Below are 19838 nucleotides of genomic sequence, written 5' to 3'. Positions count from 1 at the left end.
ATAATAGCAGTTGTAAGTGATGACAATGATAATTCTCAACAAGAACAGGCAAGGAAAAAATCAAAGACAGGAGAGGAAGATTCTTTGTCATACCTTTTTCAACTAGATCAGCCTGTTTCTTTACAAGATATTCTTGGACAAGACCAAACACTGCCTTCTCACCCACACTTGGGAGGATCATCATCACATTATGTTGCACCACAAACTCTAATCACAAACACAAAACTCAACCCAAATTTATCTGAGAGAATCAACATTTCAGTTTCAACAGGGATCATAGTTCCTAATCCATCCATTTTCAGCTCAACTTCTACTTTCTCATTGCCTGTCTTCCCTAAAACAACAACAGGCTACTCATTCACTCAGTTTGAATCACCAAACTTCCCAGTGCAGCCTTATGCTACTTTTGGTACAGCTGCAAGTGCAAGTGGTCTTGTTGTTGGAAACTATGAAACTCAACTTCAATCACCTAGCTCAGTGCATTCTTCTTATGCTGCTCCTAGTGTTGGTAGTGCTGTTGCTGCCAATAATCTTGATGGAAACTCACTCACTCAATTTCAATCACCAAGGTTAGTTCATCCTCATGCTAGTTCATCTGGTCATCAAGCCTTGATGCTAGTGGTTTTGCTACTAATGCTAATGCTAATGTTACTGTTAATGTTAATGTTATTATTACAAATACTAATGTTAATGTTAATGCTACTGCAAATGCTCATGCTAGTCCTTATGGTAGTCATCAACAATTTTCAAGGAAGCATCGATTGGAGAACAATCCAGCTGCACCTTCTGCAATCGGAGCAAGGCCTCAATATCTGACTCATCTTCTTTCTCGCCAACCATTTCTAAGGAATTTTAATGACTTCGTGCTGGCATGGGAGGTAACGTACTCTATATGCAATTTATTATTTGTTTCAAAATGTGTTCTTAGTTTCCTTAATTGAAGTCCTGTTTGATCTGACTTTAAATTTTTTGAGAAAACAATACTACCTTCTTAAAGTACAAGTACCTTTCACTTATAACCTTGTTTCAATCAACCTACTTTCTGCGAGCTTCAAAACTATAGCATATAGCATTAACCTACATATATAGTTTACTAAAATATAAGTATATTATCTGAAGAGATTTAGATTCATAATTGTTTTAATAAAACTGCTTGTGCTAATTAATAATTATACAGTATCATAGATTTTTGTGTATGCTGCATGAATATTTTAGGTTTAGTAGCATTGGTCCTATATTTATGACTATTAAATTTTTAGATTACGTAGAGAACAGACAACGAGGTTTTATATGGTTTATTGTTGTGTCTAGGGATGTCTGGTTGAAGAAACTTATCCGTATCGCCCATTCTTTAATAAAGCAAAGGTAGGACGATATACTTGCTTTATTGCACAATAAATCTTTCTTTGTTAGAATGTTTAATTTGTAATAAGAGATATATATATATATATATATATATATATATATATATATATATATATATATATATNATATATATATATATATATATATATATATATATATATATATATATATATATATATATATATATATATATATATATATATATATTTACCAGATGGGGCTTATATTCTTATTTATTTATTTAGCCAACTGGTAGCAATTATGAGAATTGAATACAAAGTACCTGAACTTTTTTCCTCTTTTCCTTACCTTTTGAACAAACAGGCTTGGAAGAAATCGATATCACCTATCTTGTAAGTGAATTCTCTTTTGTCTAAACCTAATAGTTCTTAACTGTCAGTGGTGGTGTTAATTACAAATTGAGCATTTTCCAATAAGGAAAGACATACAAATAGAAAATATTTATTATATATATCTAAAGAATCAATTTTATTATATTATTAGCCAAACGTATTTATGCATGTCTAAGAATATAATAATTGTTTAAACTCATAATTGGTAAAATGAAGGCTGACAGAGTGGCCGAGTACGATGAAGGTGGCTGTCTACGTACCCAGAAAAGCAGTCATCAATACGATGAGGTAATTTTATGGCACAATGTTATTAACGTTATCTCTTTTATGGAAATCTTATAATGACATTTTTTAATAACATTTAAACTTAGGCTTTATGGTGGACCCATTGATTACATTTTGTTTGAAGTTACTGAATTCGGCAATCTTGATCTATACGGTCGTCTCATGACTGAAAAAAAGGTGAGTCGGAAAATTTCATGATATGAGAAAATCTTTTACTTTCTGCCATTGACTTATCTTCATTTAAGAATGATTTTAACGTCACTTCTTTGTGCAGTATGCAAAAGTTGTTCTCCCTTCTCATACTTTAATATTATTCACAACTGAAACCAAGCACTGCTACTTAGGATCAGTTTTCAAAGGAGTGAGTGTGATGTGAATACTTCATCATCATAACATTATTCATTAGTTTCAAGTTGTCTTTTGTTCAAACGTTTGCCTTTTTGTCTGTCACAGGATACGGTAATTGTTGAACATCTCTGAATGCTGCATTTGGGTCTCAAGAAGAAGAGATACAAGTACCAACTTTGCAGAACTAATTAATTCCTATTACCTGGCGCTAATAAACTTTGTTGTTTATCAATATTTGTTTCGACATTCTATAACATATATAGGTTCTTTGGATTATTACAACCTAATCTTGGTTGTTTTTAATTCTACTTTTTATTTATTTTTTAAGAATATTTACTTAATACCTTTTTCATTTAAATTAGCTTTTAGGAAATATTTTAGTTTTAAAAATATCCAGTTTTAAAAACTAGTTATTATTTTAGATTTAGAATATCAAGATTGTTACTATGTTACATTTTGTTCTTTGTAAATAAATTACATAAATAAAATAAAATAAGAAGTTCTTCCATGCAACATATATTTTATATATCTATCATACATCTCATGTCTCTCATTTTAATAACTCCTAAAAGTTTTAAGAAGTGATATCACAGCTATTCTTCTTACTACCTATAATGATAGAAGAAAATTTATCACAAGTCACTTTTACTAGATGATAAAAGCTATAATATATGGATAGTAAGAATGAAAACTTATAAAGAGGAACTAGATTTATGATAAATCATGGAGGAACCATTAGCTCAAAATTAAAATGCAAAAAAAAAAAAAAAGATGAGAAAGGTAAAGGTAAAGTTATGCTTGTTTTCAAGTATTTCACAAATGATTCTTATTAGGGTCATGACTCTAAAGTCATGCTTGAAGGTGTTTTAAATGAAGAGAATGCTCTAGTTCCTGTGGAACCAAGCATACCCTACAAAGTCGCCTTTTATTCCCACGAACTCTTTACTTCTCGGTACTTATCTTCCAAGCCTCCGTCATCCACTATCAAATGGTGGGATGTTTACAAAAGATCATTCGATGCTTAAATTAGTACTTAGTCAGAGATTCTAGTCAAATCTAAATTAATGCATAAAGTAAGGTTAAACTGTAGTTAAAATAATATTTATAGGCATACTTTGTTGACAATGAGCCTCATTCACATGAGTCACAATTATGATTCCATTGGTCCAAAAGCCCAATGACCAACTTACTTGTGAGAAACTGGACCTATTTTTGGCTAAGTTATCGACATTGAAATGTCCTCAACGGGCACGAGAAGAGGTTAGTAGGTGATACCTTAAGCAATGTTCTTACCAAAGTAGATGTAGTTTTTGGTGTAGGAAACATAGTACTCAATATCCGGTATGCGGTATCCGGCTAGGTGATTCATCTGTAAAGTATCTAATAGTCGTCTTATTAGTTATAGGCTATCCAGCACTAGGTAATACAATCAATTGTTGTAGGTAGTAGGATCAAAGGGTCTTCAGCCACATACAATACACCACTCCTTAATCTTTTCATGTCAATGCTCGAACTATAATTAGGGCTGGGCAAAAAATACTGAACCGTATTGTACTATAATTAATTGTACTATATTATACTAAAAAGAACTTAACCATTTTTACTATAACTTAAATATATTGTTTTATGGTTCGGTTTTTAAAAATTGAACTTCGTAAATTTTTGGTTCAGTTAACTGTAGTTAACTGTACTATCTTACCTTAAAAAAATCACTTCGTCCTAAAATAATAATAGTTTTTTCTTTTAAAATTTTTCTCTTATGTAATTATTTACAAGTAAATTTATTAAAAAAATGGTCTACTTTATTATAAAAGTGAAAAACGTTGAGTTAATTTATCTTTAAATTTAATTTGTTATATGTTAATTCAAATAAATAAAATTTAACTATTTGATTGTTAACGTTATCTCTTTACGCAATCAGTATTAGATGAAGATCATATAAAATGTACTAATATATATTTTATTTTCCATTCTCTTCATATACTTTTTAAATTAATAGGACTGCATTAGCTTTATCCAGAAATATTTATGGAAGAAAAATAAAAAAAAAAAGTTTCTTTTTTCTATAAACTACATGTAATTTATTCCTTAAAAATTAATGAGATGAAATTTTACAAACAAATTTATACATAAACTAATTAGTTTATATACTCAGGTGATTTTTTTCTTTCTAATAAGAGTATTTTTCCTCTAAAAATAGTAAAAATTAGTATAGTAGTTAAAATTAGTGCAGTTTACAATTCAGTTAGTAGTTTAGTTTAGTTTATATTGTAGTTTAGTACAATTTACAATTCAGTTAGTAGTTCAGTTCAGTTTATATTGTAGTTTAGTACAATTTACAATTCAGTTAGTAGTTCAATTTAGTTTATATTGTAGATTAGTACAATTTAGTACAGTACAGTTCAATTTATACAAATTAGTTTTCAGTTTTTAGCAGTACAGTACAGTTCTATTTGCCCACCCCTAACTATAATTAAGATGTAGTGTCAGAATTTTACAAAAAAAAAAATATTGTTATGACATGATAACAAATTTACAAAAAATAAAATTAGATTATAATGGTTATACAAATTACATGACTTATTATGGATAATTTTGCAAAGAACTCAACAAATCTTATATATTTTTGAGGTTTAAACCTCTTTTTGGTCCTTAAGTTATGAGCGGATGTTCAGTTTAGTTCCCGCTTTTAAAAATGTAAACCTTTGATTCCTAAGTTATAAAAAATGTATCAAATGAGTCCTTTTTTGATGTTCATGGTCAAAGTACAAAGAGCAATCTAAAATGCTGTTATTATTAAGAAACAAATCAGAGCAATCTAAAGATGTAGCAGTTGTTAAGAAACAACCAAAAACAATATTTCAAGTTAAAAAAGGACTCATTCGATAATTTTTTATAACTTAGGGACCAAAGATTTACATTTTTAAAAACGGAGATTAAACTGAACATCTGCTTATAACTTAGAGACCAAAAAGAAGTTTAAACCTATTTTCGAAGTATGAATTCGGAATGGAGAATAACGTGAATTATTCATTAATTACAATTACTTGTATGATTGAACCTCCTTTGCTACTAGAGCTTTGTCCACTAGTAGAGAAAAAATTGCAGCTCTAACTTCCATATAACGTAGAGTATAAGTAAATAATTTGAGAAAAATTATTTATTAAAAAAATACATTTAAGTATGTTTCAACTTTAATTAAATTAAATCATATACCAAACAAAATAGGGATTCGTTTCAAACTTTGAAAATCAATTTGACTTTAGGATGATGATATTTTGACAATACTTTTTGACAACTTTTTTGACAACGAGATACGTGTCATTACTCTATTGGTCTATTTGAATTTACGTTTAAAAAAATATTTAAAACGGACCAATCACAAGTTATCATATATGTGTTGTTAAAAAATTGTTAAAAAAGTGTTGTTAAAAAACACTTTTTCCTTGACTTTATTAGGACTCTTACGCGTTTGTGTTTTTCTATCGGTTTGAAGTTTCAACCTCGTATCTCACTTTGGTTTTAAATAGAACATGACATTGAGTGTGAGTGTGTATTGATGTTGTTATTTTTTTAATTACATTAATGCTTCCTATAAAATGAATAAATATCACTGAAGAAAAACGAAAATTACCGATAATATTTTCTAATATTTAATCTATACCTTAATGTTTTCATTTTTAATTTATTCGTTCTGCTCTTTATTTTCTAACCATTTATGTTGTATTGAATACGGAGAGAGAAAATCAATAAAAGAAACGTGAAGGAAGTTCCAGTTAAGTTCCAGTTGCTGAGCATCCGAATCCGTAAAAGTAAGTAACTTTTTAAAATGAACAATTAAGTCTTTGATGTCACTGTTGAAAAATATCCCGAAGAATAAGGGGAAAGCGAAATGCACCCTTCTCGTGTTTGTATGTCCAATGTTTCTTTCACGCTATAAAAGGACTGCAAAATCTTACATTTCTCATACTTTTCACTACAGTTTCGTCAAGCTTCTCCCTTTCAATGTCTGTTCTTCATCAATCATTTTTTGTTGTTATCATCGTCTTTCTCTAGCCCTTTTCTTTAGTATCTATCTTTTGCAGTAAATTCTCTTTCTTTCATGAATTTTGTTATAGATTTCTCTTTCTTTCCAATTTTACCAACTTTAAAATCTCTCTCCTGATTCTGCATGTCAATCAAAATGTTTAGTTTACGTACATTAGTGACTGTTCATCTTTTCTTTTGCTAAATGTTTTCAGAAGACCAATCAATCTTGAGGATGGCCATGAGAGAGCAAGCCTTGGAGGGTGTTCAAAATGTACGTATTATATACTTTCATAAAATTTTAGGTTTATTTGGTAAACTAATTGGAGTAATTATTGTTTCAGGATGAGTTTGTAGAAACCCTATCCCAGGTTATCGAGGAGCAAACAACATGGGATGAGATGTACGATGATTTTATGGCAGACCTATGCAATGAGAATGATATTTTGCCACTAACAGATGAGACTTTCGAAAGCCTTTTTCAAATCGATGACCCGATTCTTTCAGACTATTTTTCCTCGGAAGTCCTCGAAGAAGTGGCTACAGATACTACTCCAGCACATAATGTTTCAAAAGCCACATCTTCAATGATTCAATTGACCCCAAATTCATCTGAGAGAGCTAACATTTCAATTTCACCATCTGATCATACATCTGAGAGAACTTCAAAAGTGCTACCACAGGAACTAGGAGGCAACCCTAACCCTATTCTCACCACCAGAAATTGTTCAAATTCAACTCTGTTATTGCCTCAAAACAATCCAAACTCCTGGGTTGCAAAATCAGATTCATGGAATCATCCAAGTGCAAGACTGGGAACCATGGATCCTCCAGGAATTAATGCTTCATTTCGTAATCCCATGTTCCCTAGGCCTAATATAACAGGAAGCTCAATCACTCGATTTCAATCACCAACATTCCCTGTGCTTCCTTATGCTGGTAGCAGCAGCAATATTCATCAACAACGTCCAAGGTCCCTTCCGTTACAAATGACTGGGATGAATGCACCAGCTGCTGCTTCTGCAATGGTGCATCGATTTAACAACCATGGACTTTTCTGGCCTCGCCCACCATCTCTCAGCGATTTTGATACCATGGTTTGTGCATGGAAGGTGAACTAACTTGCCTCATTTTCTCTCATAAAATCATCAAATCTAATATATGCTATATCATAATTTCAAAACTTAATTTGATATACTTGTTCTTTATATACATGTTAATATATTCTAGTGTTTTCTTTTCAATATATATTTCTTGATTTATTTTTACTATTTAGAGTTTATCCGAGAAAAAATATATTTGGTAATAAATATTTGATTGAGTAATGTAGTGGGTGATGTTTTCATAAATTTTACATATTAAATTTATTGAAAGTTTAGATGTGAAGAAGCACGTTAAGTTGCAGATGTATTAATTTGAAATTTATTGTGTCACCTTATATGGTATGTACACTATTTATCTGATTAGGTAAAAGACAGAACATATATATGTGGTTCGAAATAGGCAATACTTTAATGTTAAATTTGGTAAGTAATGTTATAGCTTCTATATAGATGTTCTTACATTAAATATATTTTCTTGTGCATATAGGGATGTTTGGTTGGAAAAGTTTTCTCGTATCGCGAATCCCTTAATGCTGCAAAGGTAAAAGAAATAATTTTATAGGCTTATAAATGTCTAATATATATCAGAAGTGAACTCTGTTCATATTTTAGTTGAGCAACATTGTAACAATTATGAGAAATTATCTCGTTTTTTCGATGTGAAACAGGCAGTGAGGAAACCAACATCTTCTGTCACGTAAGTGGACTTATCTTCCATTCCTATACTTTCTTAATTGTCAAAAACACAAATTCTCAAACCCATATATTTAATTGAGAATAAAAATCAAAAGGGTAATATATAATTATTTAAATCGACTATAAACAAGTGTTAAAGTACGTTAATTATGAACTTTTGTTTTCATTTTTCAGGCTTGCTGCTGATTGGTCGAGTAGGCTTCAGATCGTGCACTTCTTACCCATAAGGATTGTCAACTATACAATGAAGTAATTTTATGGCATATAATGTTATTGCTTTATTTTGATTAACGTTGCTTTTTCTGAGAAATCTTACAGCTATTTTAATTACGTTTAAACCTAGGACATGTGGTGGACCTATTGATTATGTGCTCTTTCACATAACTAAATTCAACAATCTTGACCTGTACGAACATATGAAGAGTGAAAAATTGGTACGGAATCATTTCTTTCATAAGAAAAATTGTTTTTTTAAATGCATTTTATGATGACATTTGAACATTACATCTTCATGCAGTGTGCAAAAATTGAAATGTATTCACAGACGATAATCTTATCTACAACTGAAAGCAAATATCACTTCTTAGGAACAGTTTTTCCAGGGGTAAGTGTGATGTGAAAATAATTTCATCAAATTTCAAATTGTCTTTTGATAGAGTTTTTCCAATACTAATCGGTGAGTGACACAGGATACAATGTTTGTCATACCTCTCTGATATACATTTTGGCTTCCAAAAGTGAAAGAGACCACAAGCCATGAACTGAAGGTGGAAAGAGCTAAGAGAAAGAGACTGATCATGAGATCATGCTGCAATTACAATCTATCAGAAAACTAATAGAGTAATTATCAATTCTATAGTATATTTGAAATATAGTAAATAAATGTAATTGATTAATAATAAGGATTACAATAGTGTATAAAAAAAAAAAAAAAAAAACTGTTTACAGATCTCATTTCTAATTTCTAATTTGTTTCGAGTTAATTACCCTAAACAAACTGCTCCTTTCCTTCGTTGTCCTCAGATGCAATGAAATCAAACATGTTAGTGGTTATCCACTTTCGCAGTTTCTATTTTATAGGAGTATGGACATATGGTGAGATATACATAAACATGTTTACTCTAAGGCTGAACATAATTAACTTAAATACTCTAAACTCTAGTTTATTTTTATACTTTAAACAACTAAACTATTTATACTATTTAGCACTTCGGTTTAGAAAAACTGAACTGATATGATTTTTAGTACAGTTAAATGTTTTAAACTGTAGTTTTATTTATGTTTGATGGCTTTTTTCATCAAAATTCAAGAGAACTCGCTGCTTTTGCTTTTTGTTTTTACTATTCTCATATGCTTTGCCAATGTTATTTTGATACGTTTTTGGTTTGTCTCACTAATTATCTATTTTTCTGCATGAATATTTACTCAATAGCATAATCACTCTGTTACCAATAAATAAATAAATAAATAAAAATTTAGGATATGCATATCCTTTATATTAAATTGAGATAAGTGTCAAAATAAAAATATTTTAAATCACGCTAAAACAGAAATATTTTTTAGAGACATAGATTTTAATCTATATAAACAAATTTATATAAATAAAAGTATATAATTATGTTACTCCCTCTACCACCACATCTTACTCCCTACACCTCCTCATTCCCATTTTATCCAACAAATCAAAGGATGTGATAAACGGTTGATTCTACTTCCTGCACCTTTATTTGGTTCTCTAGTTTCAGCTTCTCATTCAACACTTTGGTTTCTGATTCCTTCTCAGTATTCCTCTGCAACGCTTCTTGTAATTGTGATTCTACTTATAGAATGCGAGATTCATTTGCACTTTGAATTTGAGAGGATTTTGATTTTAAATCATTCAATTCAGCTAGACTATTCTTATGAGCCACAAGTTCTTGAGTAGTGGCATCCTTCTCTGATAGGGCACGGTAATGATTCCTCAAGTTCATCAATCTTGATTCTCAGGTCGATGTTTGTTCCGACCAATAATTCATTTTGAGAAAAAGAATGAGAAATTTTGTTCTCGGCCGCTTCAAAACTCCGTTTTCACTTTTCAAAGAAGAAAGTTTACTCAAACTCTCCGGCCCCATACCGAGCTCGCTTCCCCAGTTGCCCAACCTGTTGTCTTTTCGCCTCGACCGGAACAGGCTCACTGGCTCAATCCGGGATTCCTTTGGGTCATTCAAGAGGCCTGGCCCAAACCTTGTGTTGTCCCACAACCAACTTTCGGGGCCCATTTCGACTTCCCTGGCCAACATAGACCCACAAGGGATAGACTTTAGGTGTTGCTCCTTCTACTTCTCCAAGTGGGTCTTGTATCTTCCCACTATTTTAATTTAGGTTTAAACCACTTTTTGGTTCCTAAGTTATAAGCTGGTGTTCAGTTTAGTCCCCTATCTCAACAATGTCAACCTTTAGTCCCTAAGTTGTACAAAATGTTTCAAATCAGTCCCCGTTAAATATCTACTAACAGAGTTAACTTTTTCTTTCTCTCTCTTCTGCTCCTCTGAGTTTCTCTGCACACTAACTAACGACTTTTTCTTTCTCTTTCTGAATTTCTTTATTTCTCCTTTTATGTTTAAATATATATTTTTCTCTCTCCTCACTCAAAACTATTGTTACTACTACTTTCTCCACCTGCAGGTTCAAGAATCTCTTCATCCTCCACTATCTCATTTGTCTTAGGATGAAGAAACAAAACAGTTATCGAAGCCATTTCTGCATTGGTTTTTCTAAAGGGTTGGATAACTGGGGACGGCCCACCTAGCCTTGGGGACGGACAACTATGGCACGGCGACGGTGCGGCAACGGCGCGGTGATGACAGATCGAGGTGCGACGAGAGCGTCGTCGACAGTGCAGTGATGGCGTGATTGAAGCAGAATCTTCCTTCCCTCTATCCTTTTCGAGTTTTAGCGCTTCCTCGCAGGCAGAGAAAGTCTAGGGAGGCGTTGATGGTGGTGGCAGTGGACGTCAAGGTGGCCGACGTTAACAGCTTCATCCTGTTGGGCTTATAAAACCTATTATTATGAAGTTTGAAATGTTTAATAATAAGACAATGAGAAATGAGAATAATACTCTTAGGTTTCTAAAATTAATTAAAAAGGGAATTGAAAACTTTAAAATTTATTAACAGCATAATTAGAAGAGTTAGTGGGTTTGATAAAGGAAATAATATAACCATAGTAAGTTTTGATTGTGGAGAGAGAAAAATGTATATTTAAACATAAAAGGAGAAATGAAGAAATTCAGAGAGAAAAAAAAAAAACGTTAGTTAGTGTGCAGAGAAATTCAGAGGAGCAAAAGAGAGAGAAAGAAAAAGTTAACTCCGTCAGTAGATATTTAACGGCAGGGACTGATTTGAAATATTTTGTATAACTTAGGGACCAAAGATTGACATTGTTGAGATCGGGGACTAAACTGAACATGAGCTTATAACTTAGGGACCAAAAAGAGGTTTAAACCTTTAATTTATTGCAAAAATATTTCACACATCTCCACTATTTTCTCTTATTTCAAAAATACCCTACACTTCCTCACTATCCTCAACCATCTTTCCTTTTCTCTCTCTACATTAATGGAGAATTCACATGATTCAGATTTGAATTTGTGGTATATTACAAAATATAAAATTCAGAAGAAACTTCAATATTAGTACTTCTACCATTTTTATTTTATAAAATTAAAAGTTAGATACAAATACAAAATAATAAACATAATAACATTAATAGTAAATAATGATATATTATTATTATTATATACTAACTTTATAACGACGAAAGAACTAAATAAATTCTAAATCTTTAAAAAATAACTTTTTTATATTTTAAGTATTTAATAATATTTTTATATTATTTATCTAATAAATTAAATATTTTATTCAAGTTATTTGAGTCAAACATGTCAGTGAGTTAAAACATAATATAATCTTAAAAATTATAGATATTATATGTAAGAAAAACACACATATATAAACATTTTTCTAGAAATTTAGAACAAAATTTTACCATTTATTAAGTAATTTGAAAAGAAAAAAATATATTCAATAGCGAAAATAAGATTGAATCAAACTTATTTAAAAAATATATCACAACTTCAAATTTGAGTCATGTAAATACTCCATTAATAAGCCATGTAAATGCTCCATTAATGTAGAGAGAGAAAGCGAAAGATTGTTAAGGATAGTAGAGAGGTGTAGGGTATTTTTGGAATAAAAGAAAATAGTGGGGGGGTGTGGAATATTTTTGAAATAAATTAAAATAGTGGAGAGGTGCAGGACCCACTTAGGGAGGTAAAGGAATTAACACCCATAGACTTTTCAAGGAACAAACTGGAACGCGATGCTTCCATGCTTTTCGGGAGCAACAAAACGACACAGATGGTTGACGTTTCTAGGAACTTGTTGGCGTTTGATTTATCCAGAGTGGAGTTTCCCACCAGCTTGATATCGTTGGATTTGAATCACTAAATGCCACGAATGTTGTCACTGTTAGTGACAATGGGATTGAGGGCTAGGAGCTTGAACAAGCAGGACACGGCATCGGTGCCGGCGCGACGTTGGCGATGGTGGACGCCTTGTAGCCAGCAAACGAGTGCGATGTTGGAAGAACGGTTAGGATCGTACTGGATCCGTTTGACGACACCCAAGGAAGAAGTGGTGTTCCTTTTGAGATCTACAGTTCGTTGCAGCCGCTTAGCTTCACTGCCTCTGTGAAACGACGTTATGTGCCTCGACGAGTTGCGGCCGGCGGTCTTGCCACTTCCGAACGTAAACTGCCGCAATGCTCTCTTCACATTAGACATTTTTTCTTCTTCTTCCTCTTCCAACTTCAAGTGAGGATTTCTTTAACAGATATGCAAGTTTCGTCGATGGAAATCAATATGGTGTGGGGGTGTGGGAGCTGTGGCAATGAATAATGAAAGGAAATAGGATTAAATTAGAGTTTTAGATTGAAATAGATAAAAAAAAAATAAATATTTAAATAAGGTCAGTTTTGGAAAAAAAAAAAAAAAAGTTGCAGAGGTGTAGGACCAACCTGTGGTGGTGGAAGGAGTAACTCTCAAAGTTTTTTCGTTTACTTACCTTTAGCACTGGCCAAATTAAAGGATGGCCTAAATGGTACAAGTTTACCATTCGTGTTAGATATCATAACATACGCAGTTAGTTCTAATTTAGTATAGTTTAGCTGGATTTACTCATATTAAGTGAGTCCATTCTCAAACTAAATGTCATGGTAGTTGTTGCGTGAAAGTTTTGGAATCATGTTTGCCGCTATGTTTCCACATTTTTTGAGGTTTTGTTATGCACATAGCTATATAAATATCACATATATTTCATATTGAGTCATCGTATCTTCTCTCTTATAATAACACTATTAAAGTTTTAGAAAATCAAGATTTGAAATTGTATTTCAACACATTCACTAAAAGGGCTTCTATTAAATTGATGTTAAGGAAAATTGAACTAACCCTTCAAATATACAATATATTGTATATTTATTGATGTTGAAAATGGCATATGAGATGAAAAGTTTCCTTGATTAAAGCATGCTGAAAATGACATATATATCTCATTGGATGTTTATTTATAATGTTATTCTATATTGAATTTGATAAGGCAAACAAACTAAGAATGATAAAAGAAATGAAAAATTCTTCTTTCTTTCTTCATTCAACTGTGAAAGTTGCTCTTATAAATATCTTGGAAAAAAATATATTCGTAAGATACCAGTGCCATCCTCCTAAGAGAAAAAAATTCTTATTAATTGATAAAATATCAAAAATAGTACTTCATCGAAATGAACTTGATATCACTCGTCCAGGCCTACCATGAAATTACGATGTGGGTTTTTATCAATACGCCATGTTGGACATAAACCTTTCCCCAAGGTTGGTAGAAGATGGGATGTGTTTGTGAGAGGATGGAGTTGATGATGGATTGTGGTGTTCCACGGGAAACGTTTTTAGGAGGAGTAGTATCTTGACCCGTGAGTACACACAAACTTTATTTTTCTTTTGAATCTATTTTTTTAATAATAATAAATTTAAAACATAATATATTGTTAGAATGGCCTGCAGCGGAATTGTTAGCATGGAATAACAAACCAATAGGGGTTTTAATATAAATGTGTGTCTTTAATTTCATCTCAATTTATCTTACTACACAAATAATAAATATAAATAAAAGAGTAAGGTTGAGAGAAATTTGCACATATAATTTTATACTGGTTCGGATCTTACCAATTCTACGTCCACTCGCTTATCTCAAACCAAGATAAACAGTTCACTAATCACAAAACAATTACAAATTACAATCACAAAGAAAAAATTTGTAAGAGTTTAAAAACCACCTCTCTTGATACCACAAGAGATGAACTTGCACCTCCTTTGAGTCTTCACAAAGGATGAGACACCTCCTCCGAATACTTCACGAAGGATGATCCTCTTCCACACACCTCCTCAGACGCATCAAGGATGAACCAGTCCTCCGTCACTGTGGTAGCAATACACCAGCACCACAGACAAGAGTTTCCTTAGCTGAGCAAGAGCACACACTCCTCACTGAGTGTTTTAGCAAAAGGGAAGAGTTGTTGTTGATGGATAAAGAAAACTTATAAATAGACTCAAGCAAAAACTCTTCCATTATACGAAACTGGCCATTTAACGCATTTAATCGATTAATATTAGTGTTAATAGATTAAAATAAGTACAACGGCTAGTTTTTCAAATCAGAAACCTCCAACGACTAGTATTAATCGATTATTCTCAGGATTAATCGATTAACTAATCGATTAAAACTTGCTTTAATCGATTATTCCAAAGTTTATTGGGTTTTGGTTTCTGCAGCGATTTTAATCGATTATATCAAGGATTAATCGATTAAAATAGGGAAGTTTTGATTCTAAACAACAAATACAAAATATAAAGGTACAAAAATCAAAATCTACTACAAATCTAAGTCCTAAACAATTAAACTACAATTATTACAAAAACTTTTCATAACAAAAATAAGTCTTCAAAGGATCTTCATAAATCTTTAAAAGAAGAGAGTGAAGGTATGCTAACCTTGTAGTTAGATTCAACACGGTGCATAACGTAGAATCGGTGCATAACGTAGAATCCGAGGATGCCTCCGAGGGTTGTACCGGCCATGATTCGAATGTAACCCCATTTATGAGAAACGGGTTTCATTGTCGTTGCTTCACTCTTAATTTGTGCAGAGAATGGTTTATGTTTCAGTGTTTAATGGTATGGGCTTTCTGTTTGGCCCAATTTTCACAATAAGCAAGTAATTGGATCTTCAACTTTCCTCTAACCAAAAAATAAAATCTTTAATTCTTCCTCTAAACTATTTTCTGAGATATCAGAACAACCCAAAAAATAAATTAGCTTTCGAATGTAATAAATCAAGTTTAATTAAGTTTAACTAGTTTTATCCTAAGTATAGTTTACGTTCAAATACTAAACTGAAAAATAATGCTATTTAGCGTTTCTTTGACGAGTTTACTCATTTGATAACAATTTACTCAATTTAGATTTCTTTCAAAAATCCTAATTACAACCAAAACTGTATCAAAAGAGGATATCATATACATAGAATGCTTTATAAATCTCATCCTATTAAACAAATTTTAAATATCAAACTTCATAGGCTAAAAATCAAACTCATGACAAGCAAATTTTAGATGAGTTCTTAGAACATGACACAGTAGATAGCATCTTGATGATAATAAATATAAATACAAAATCTTTGAGATGTTTCTGTTTTTGTGATTGATGTCTATGTTATAAATATTTTTAATATATTATATAAAGTTGTAGCATCATGANTATGTTATAAATATTTTTAATATATTATATAAAGTTGTAGCATCATGAACAAGTCATATATTGGCATACTACATATCTCTTTTAACATGTCATATTCATCTTTAGATATGACACATAAGAGTGTTACGTTATTAAGCATTCATCGAGTAAGGAATCAACATATGAAGGATCAAAAGATGTTTTGAGGAATATGTTGATTCTTGTTGTTCGCCCATATAGTAGGAAATACGACAGAACTCTTACTAAAATTTAGATTGGATATGAACAAAAGCTTAGTTAAATCACATGTATCATAACGAAAATAGATTGTTTAATGGCATTCCTAAAAAAGACTATGAAAACACACTATGAACAACGCATCCAACTCCACACAGGTGCTTAAATATATGTTCGAAAGCTTAAGAGTAAGAAAGGAGGCAGAGTCATATTCGATGAAAATCAACAAAAATGGAAAACTGAATTTTATTACCAGTTATCAAACAAGTTTGATTTCAATTTTTCATTCCATTATTCCTTAACTTCTATTTCCTATCATTTTGAATTATTAACGTCTTGCAAAGAGCATATCGAACATTAAAATAAAATAAAATATGTATCCCCGATGTTATAATACTACATGAACACAAGATTTCATGTGTTTTAACGGAATGGAGGACAAAAGATGAATTTAGTCATCTTCCGACACAATCTTGGTACATAAAAACCAGTTTGCTTTATAGATGACCATATTTTCCAGTCTAAATAAACTAGATTTAAAAATAACCATTTATTTCACACTTATCACAATTCAATAACCATATATTTAAACTTTATCAAATTAGAACACAAGTTTAGAAAACCAAATCATCATAGTATACGGATTTAAAGAGCTTCGCTCATTCATAACTCACATCCAAATACGTTAACTTCGATGAATTCAAAAATTGAAAAACCCTACAAAATAGCAATGAAAATAATCAATCAAAAGAAAAAGAAAAATCTAGAACATGTAGCGACTTGTTCGAGGCCATAATCAAAACAAAGTGAATCTGATAGGCACGGAGAATCGCAATTCTTTTCGCCAACCTTCAATGCAAGTTTCGTCATTTTTACATAATACACGCACTTGCTCTGCAAATTGGCTTTCTTTTCAACAAAAACATAGAATGAAAAGCACTCAAACACGTACAGAGCGGTCAGAATTAGAATTGAACACAAAAAGCCTTACCCAATTGAACAGACGGAGCAGACGAGTGTGAGAGATGGTGCCCCGATTTTATAGATAGCTAAATGGACCGGAAAACCCTAATTTCGTGCTAGACGCCGCGATAGTTCTTAAAGGAATGGGGCTTCATTTCGGCTCAAAGTGGTTCAATGGGCTTTAATGAGTTACTCGGGACAGCTTCCTGCACATCCTTAATTTCTTCCTACACCTCTATATACTTAGAAATTATAATTTCATCTTTTTATTTTGAATTTCAGAATACAGGTAGGCATTTTGAAATACATAACCAAAGATGAAAAAATTTCATTTCAATTATACATTTTGAAATACAAAAATTTTACATTATATGATTTAAAATAAAAATTTTGTATTTTTAATTATACATTCTAAAATACAAAATAAAAATTATATTTTAGATTATATATTTTGAAATACAAAATAAAAAGATTTTAGAATATAAATTTTATTTTTATATTCTAAATTATGTAATTTAGAATGTATGTTTTATTTTATATTTTGGATTCTGTAATGGATGAAGTTATGGGTGGAGATGTCAATAAAGGAAAAAGAAAGTGATGAACGACGACCACCGGTGTAGGCAGAGGAAGAAGGGTGCAATGATGGTCGTGGAAGAAATAATAATAGCAAAAAATAACATTTTTCTCAAATCATTTGCAACTTTATCACAAAGATCATTTGTTTTGTTTGATCAATGTTTCTTAAAAGAATTATAAGTATTTTTAATTTAATCAAAACATTTTATGTCATTCATAAACTTTAATATCAACTATTTACTTTGAATTTTTTTATATGATTGGCAAAATAATTTGTTAATCACTTAACTACACAGCATCTTGATTCATTTATGATAACAACAAAAGTTAATCTACAATCACCTCTCACCTAACAATTTTATCACTAAATAATTTAACATGTTGTCTTGATTTAACTTTTATAATATATTTGAAGTTCAATAAATTTCTTTTAATGGTTTAATCATTTAAAACATTTTTATTTTTTTGAGTTTTTTTAATTAGGTTATTGTATTGTAAAATCTTTCAATTAAGTTTTTAAATGTAAAAAATTAGATTAATTAAAAACTTGTCATTAATTTGAGTGGACGATGTTAAAATTGAATATGCATGATAGGATGATAATACTGATATTTTATTTATTATTGATATTTTATTACTAGATTCCCTCTTCACTACTCCACTTGACAACTAGTCAAAACATGAAGGACATAATCTATATAGTATCAGAAACACATCCACATATTCATGATCAAACCAAAAGCATTCCCATTAGTTTATTAGTTGAGACAATATCAAACATGTTTCCAGGACTATGTTCAACCCATTACTAGACATAATACACGTGAATTCCCAACAAACCAACACCCAGAGACAATAGCATAAGCATTCAATGGCCAAAGATTGACTCAATTCACCCAAACATTTAAAGCAACCAATGTTTTAATAGCTAAAACCAACGCCAAACAGATTTGACAACTTCCTATCAATAGAATAATGTAGTATAAACTTTGACCATGCAAATAGAACACTATAGCAATTTCAGTGAAGATGGTAGAAATTTGGATAATCACTTTATTCATTTTTTTCATCAGTTTTTGCTTTATTTTTGATAATTTACTTTTTTAATGTTTACTTTTATTGTATTTTTACCTTTCTAGTTTCATTTATTTAGTCACCTAGTTTATATGAGATGTTAGTGTTTTATGGAATATAGCTAATTCAAGTCTTTCCATATATGTTACATGTTATCTAGTATTCATCAGAGATGAAATTTTTACATTAATAATGTTTCGAAATGGATCAAATGATGTATGTTAAATTAGATAATGTAATTAAATCACATAATAACTTTTACACATCTAAATATTGACTTTAATATTTAGTATTTTATCCTGATTGTGTTTGTAATGTTGTTGCTTTTTTTTTGTTGTAATTGTACTTAATATATGACCAAATGACTTTGCACGTAGATGATTTTGAATGAACCTCTCTCTCTATATATATATATATATATCACATATAGTTATTTATTTAAAATACAGTAGGCATTCCTTTATTGAGTACATATAAATAAAGAAAATAGCAAATATTTGTTGTATCTATATTTGTTATTGAAATAGTATGGAGCGCTGGACAAAAATAACTGATCTGTACTGTACTGTAGTTAACTGTATTATATTGTACTAAAAATAACTGATCTATTTCTAGTAACATATACTATCTTATGGTTCAGTTTTTAAAAACTGAACTTATAACCGTTACAGTTCAATTAATTGTGAAAACTGTATCTACTCTTACATTTTCTCTAATTTCAATCCAATTGTTTCATCTTGTCAAGAAAACTTTATTTAATAATAAAATATTAATAAAAATAATTGTTCACATAAAAAATAATAATTAATTTTTTAAGACAACTTTTTTATCACAAAATTTATATTTTTATCAATAAAAATAAAAAATGTAATTTATATTTTTATATTTTTTAAGTTATATAAATAAATATATATATATATATATTATTAATAAAATAAATAAATAAATAAAAAATAAAATAATTTTTAATAATAAAAAAAT

At 30.6% G+C, this 19838-nt stretch overlaps 2 protein-coding genes across 2 annotated transcripts; one reads left to right on the top strand and one right to left on the bottom strand.

The window, feature by feature from the left end:
* The first annotated feature begins 6316 nt into the window (after nt 1-6316).
* LOC111241940 lies at nt 6317-8429 on the top strand. The gene is made up of 6 exons (XM_022782682.1): nt 6317-6435; nt 6593-6651; nt 6722-7489; nt 7968-8021; nt 8149-8177; nt 8351-8429. Exons 2-6 carry the CDS (start codon nt 6613-6615, stop codon nt 8427-8429), a joined length of 969 nt encoding a protein of 322 aa, XP_022638403.1. The 5' UTR covers nt 6317-6435; nt 6593-6612.
* Nucleotides 8430-12659: 4230 nt separating this feature from the next.
* On the bottom strand, nt 12660-12998 carry LOC106765993 (60S ribosomal protein L2, mitochondrial-like). The gene has a single exon (XM_014650755.1). It carries the CDS (start codon nt 12996-12998, stop codon nt 12660-12662), a length of 339 nt encoding a protein of 112 aa, XP_014506241.1.
* Nucleotides 12999-19838: the final 6840 nt, after the last annotated feature.

This window comes from Vigna radiata, chromosome 7 (assembly GCF_000741045.1).
Source record: "Vigna radiata var. radiata cultivar VC1973A chromosome 7, Vradiata_ver6, whole genome shotgun sequence".
In the NCBI taxonomy this organism is placed as follows: domain Eukaryota; kingdom Viridiplantae; phylum Streptophyta; class Magnoliopsida; order Fabales; family Fabaceae; genus Vigna; species Vigna radiata.
Note: the sequence above shows the minus strand (reverse complement) of the source record. Positions and strands in the feature narration are given on the sequence as shown.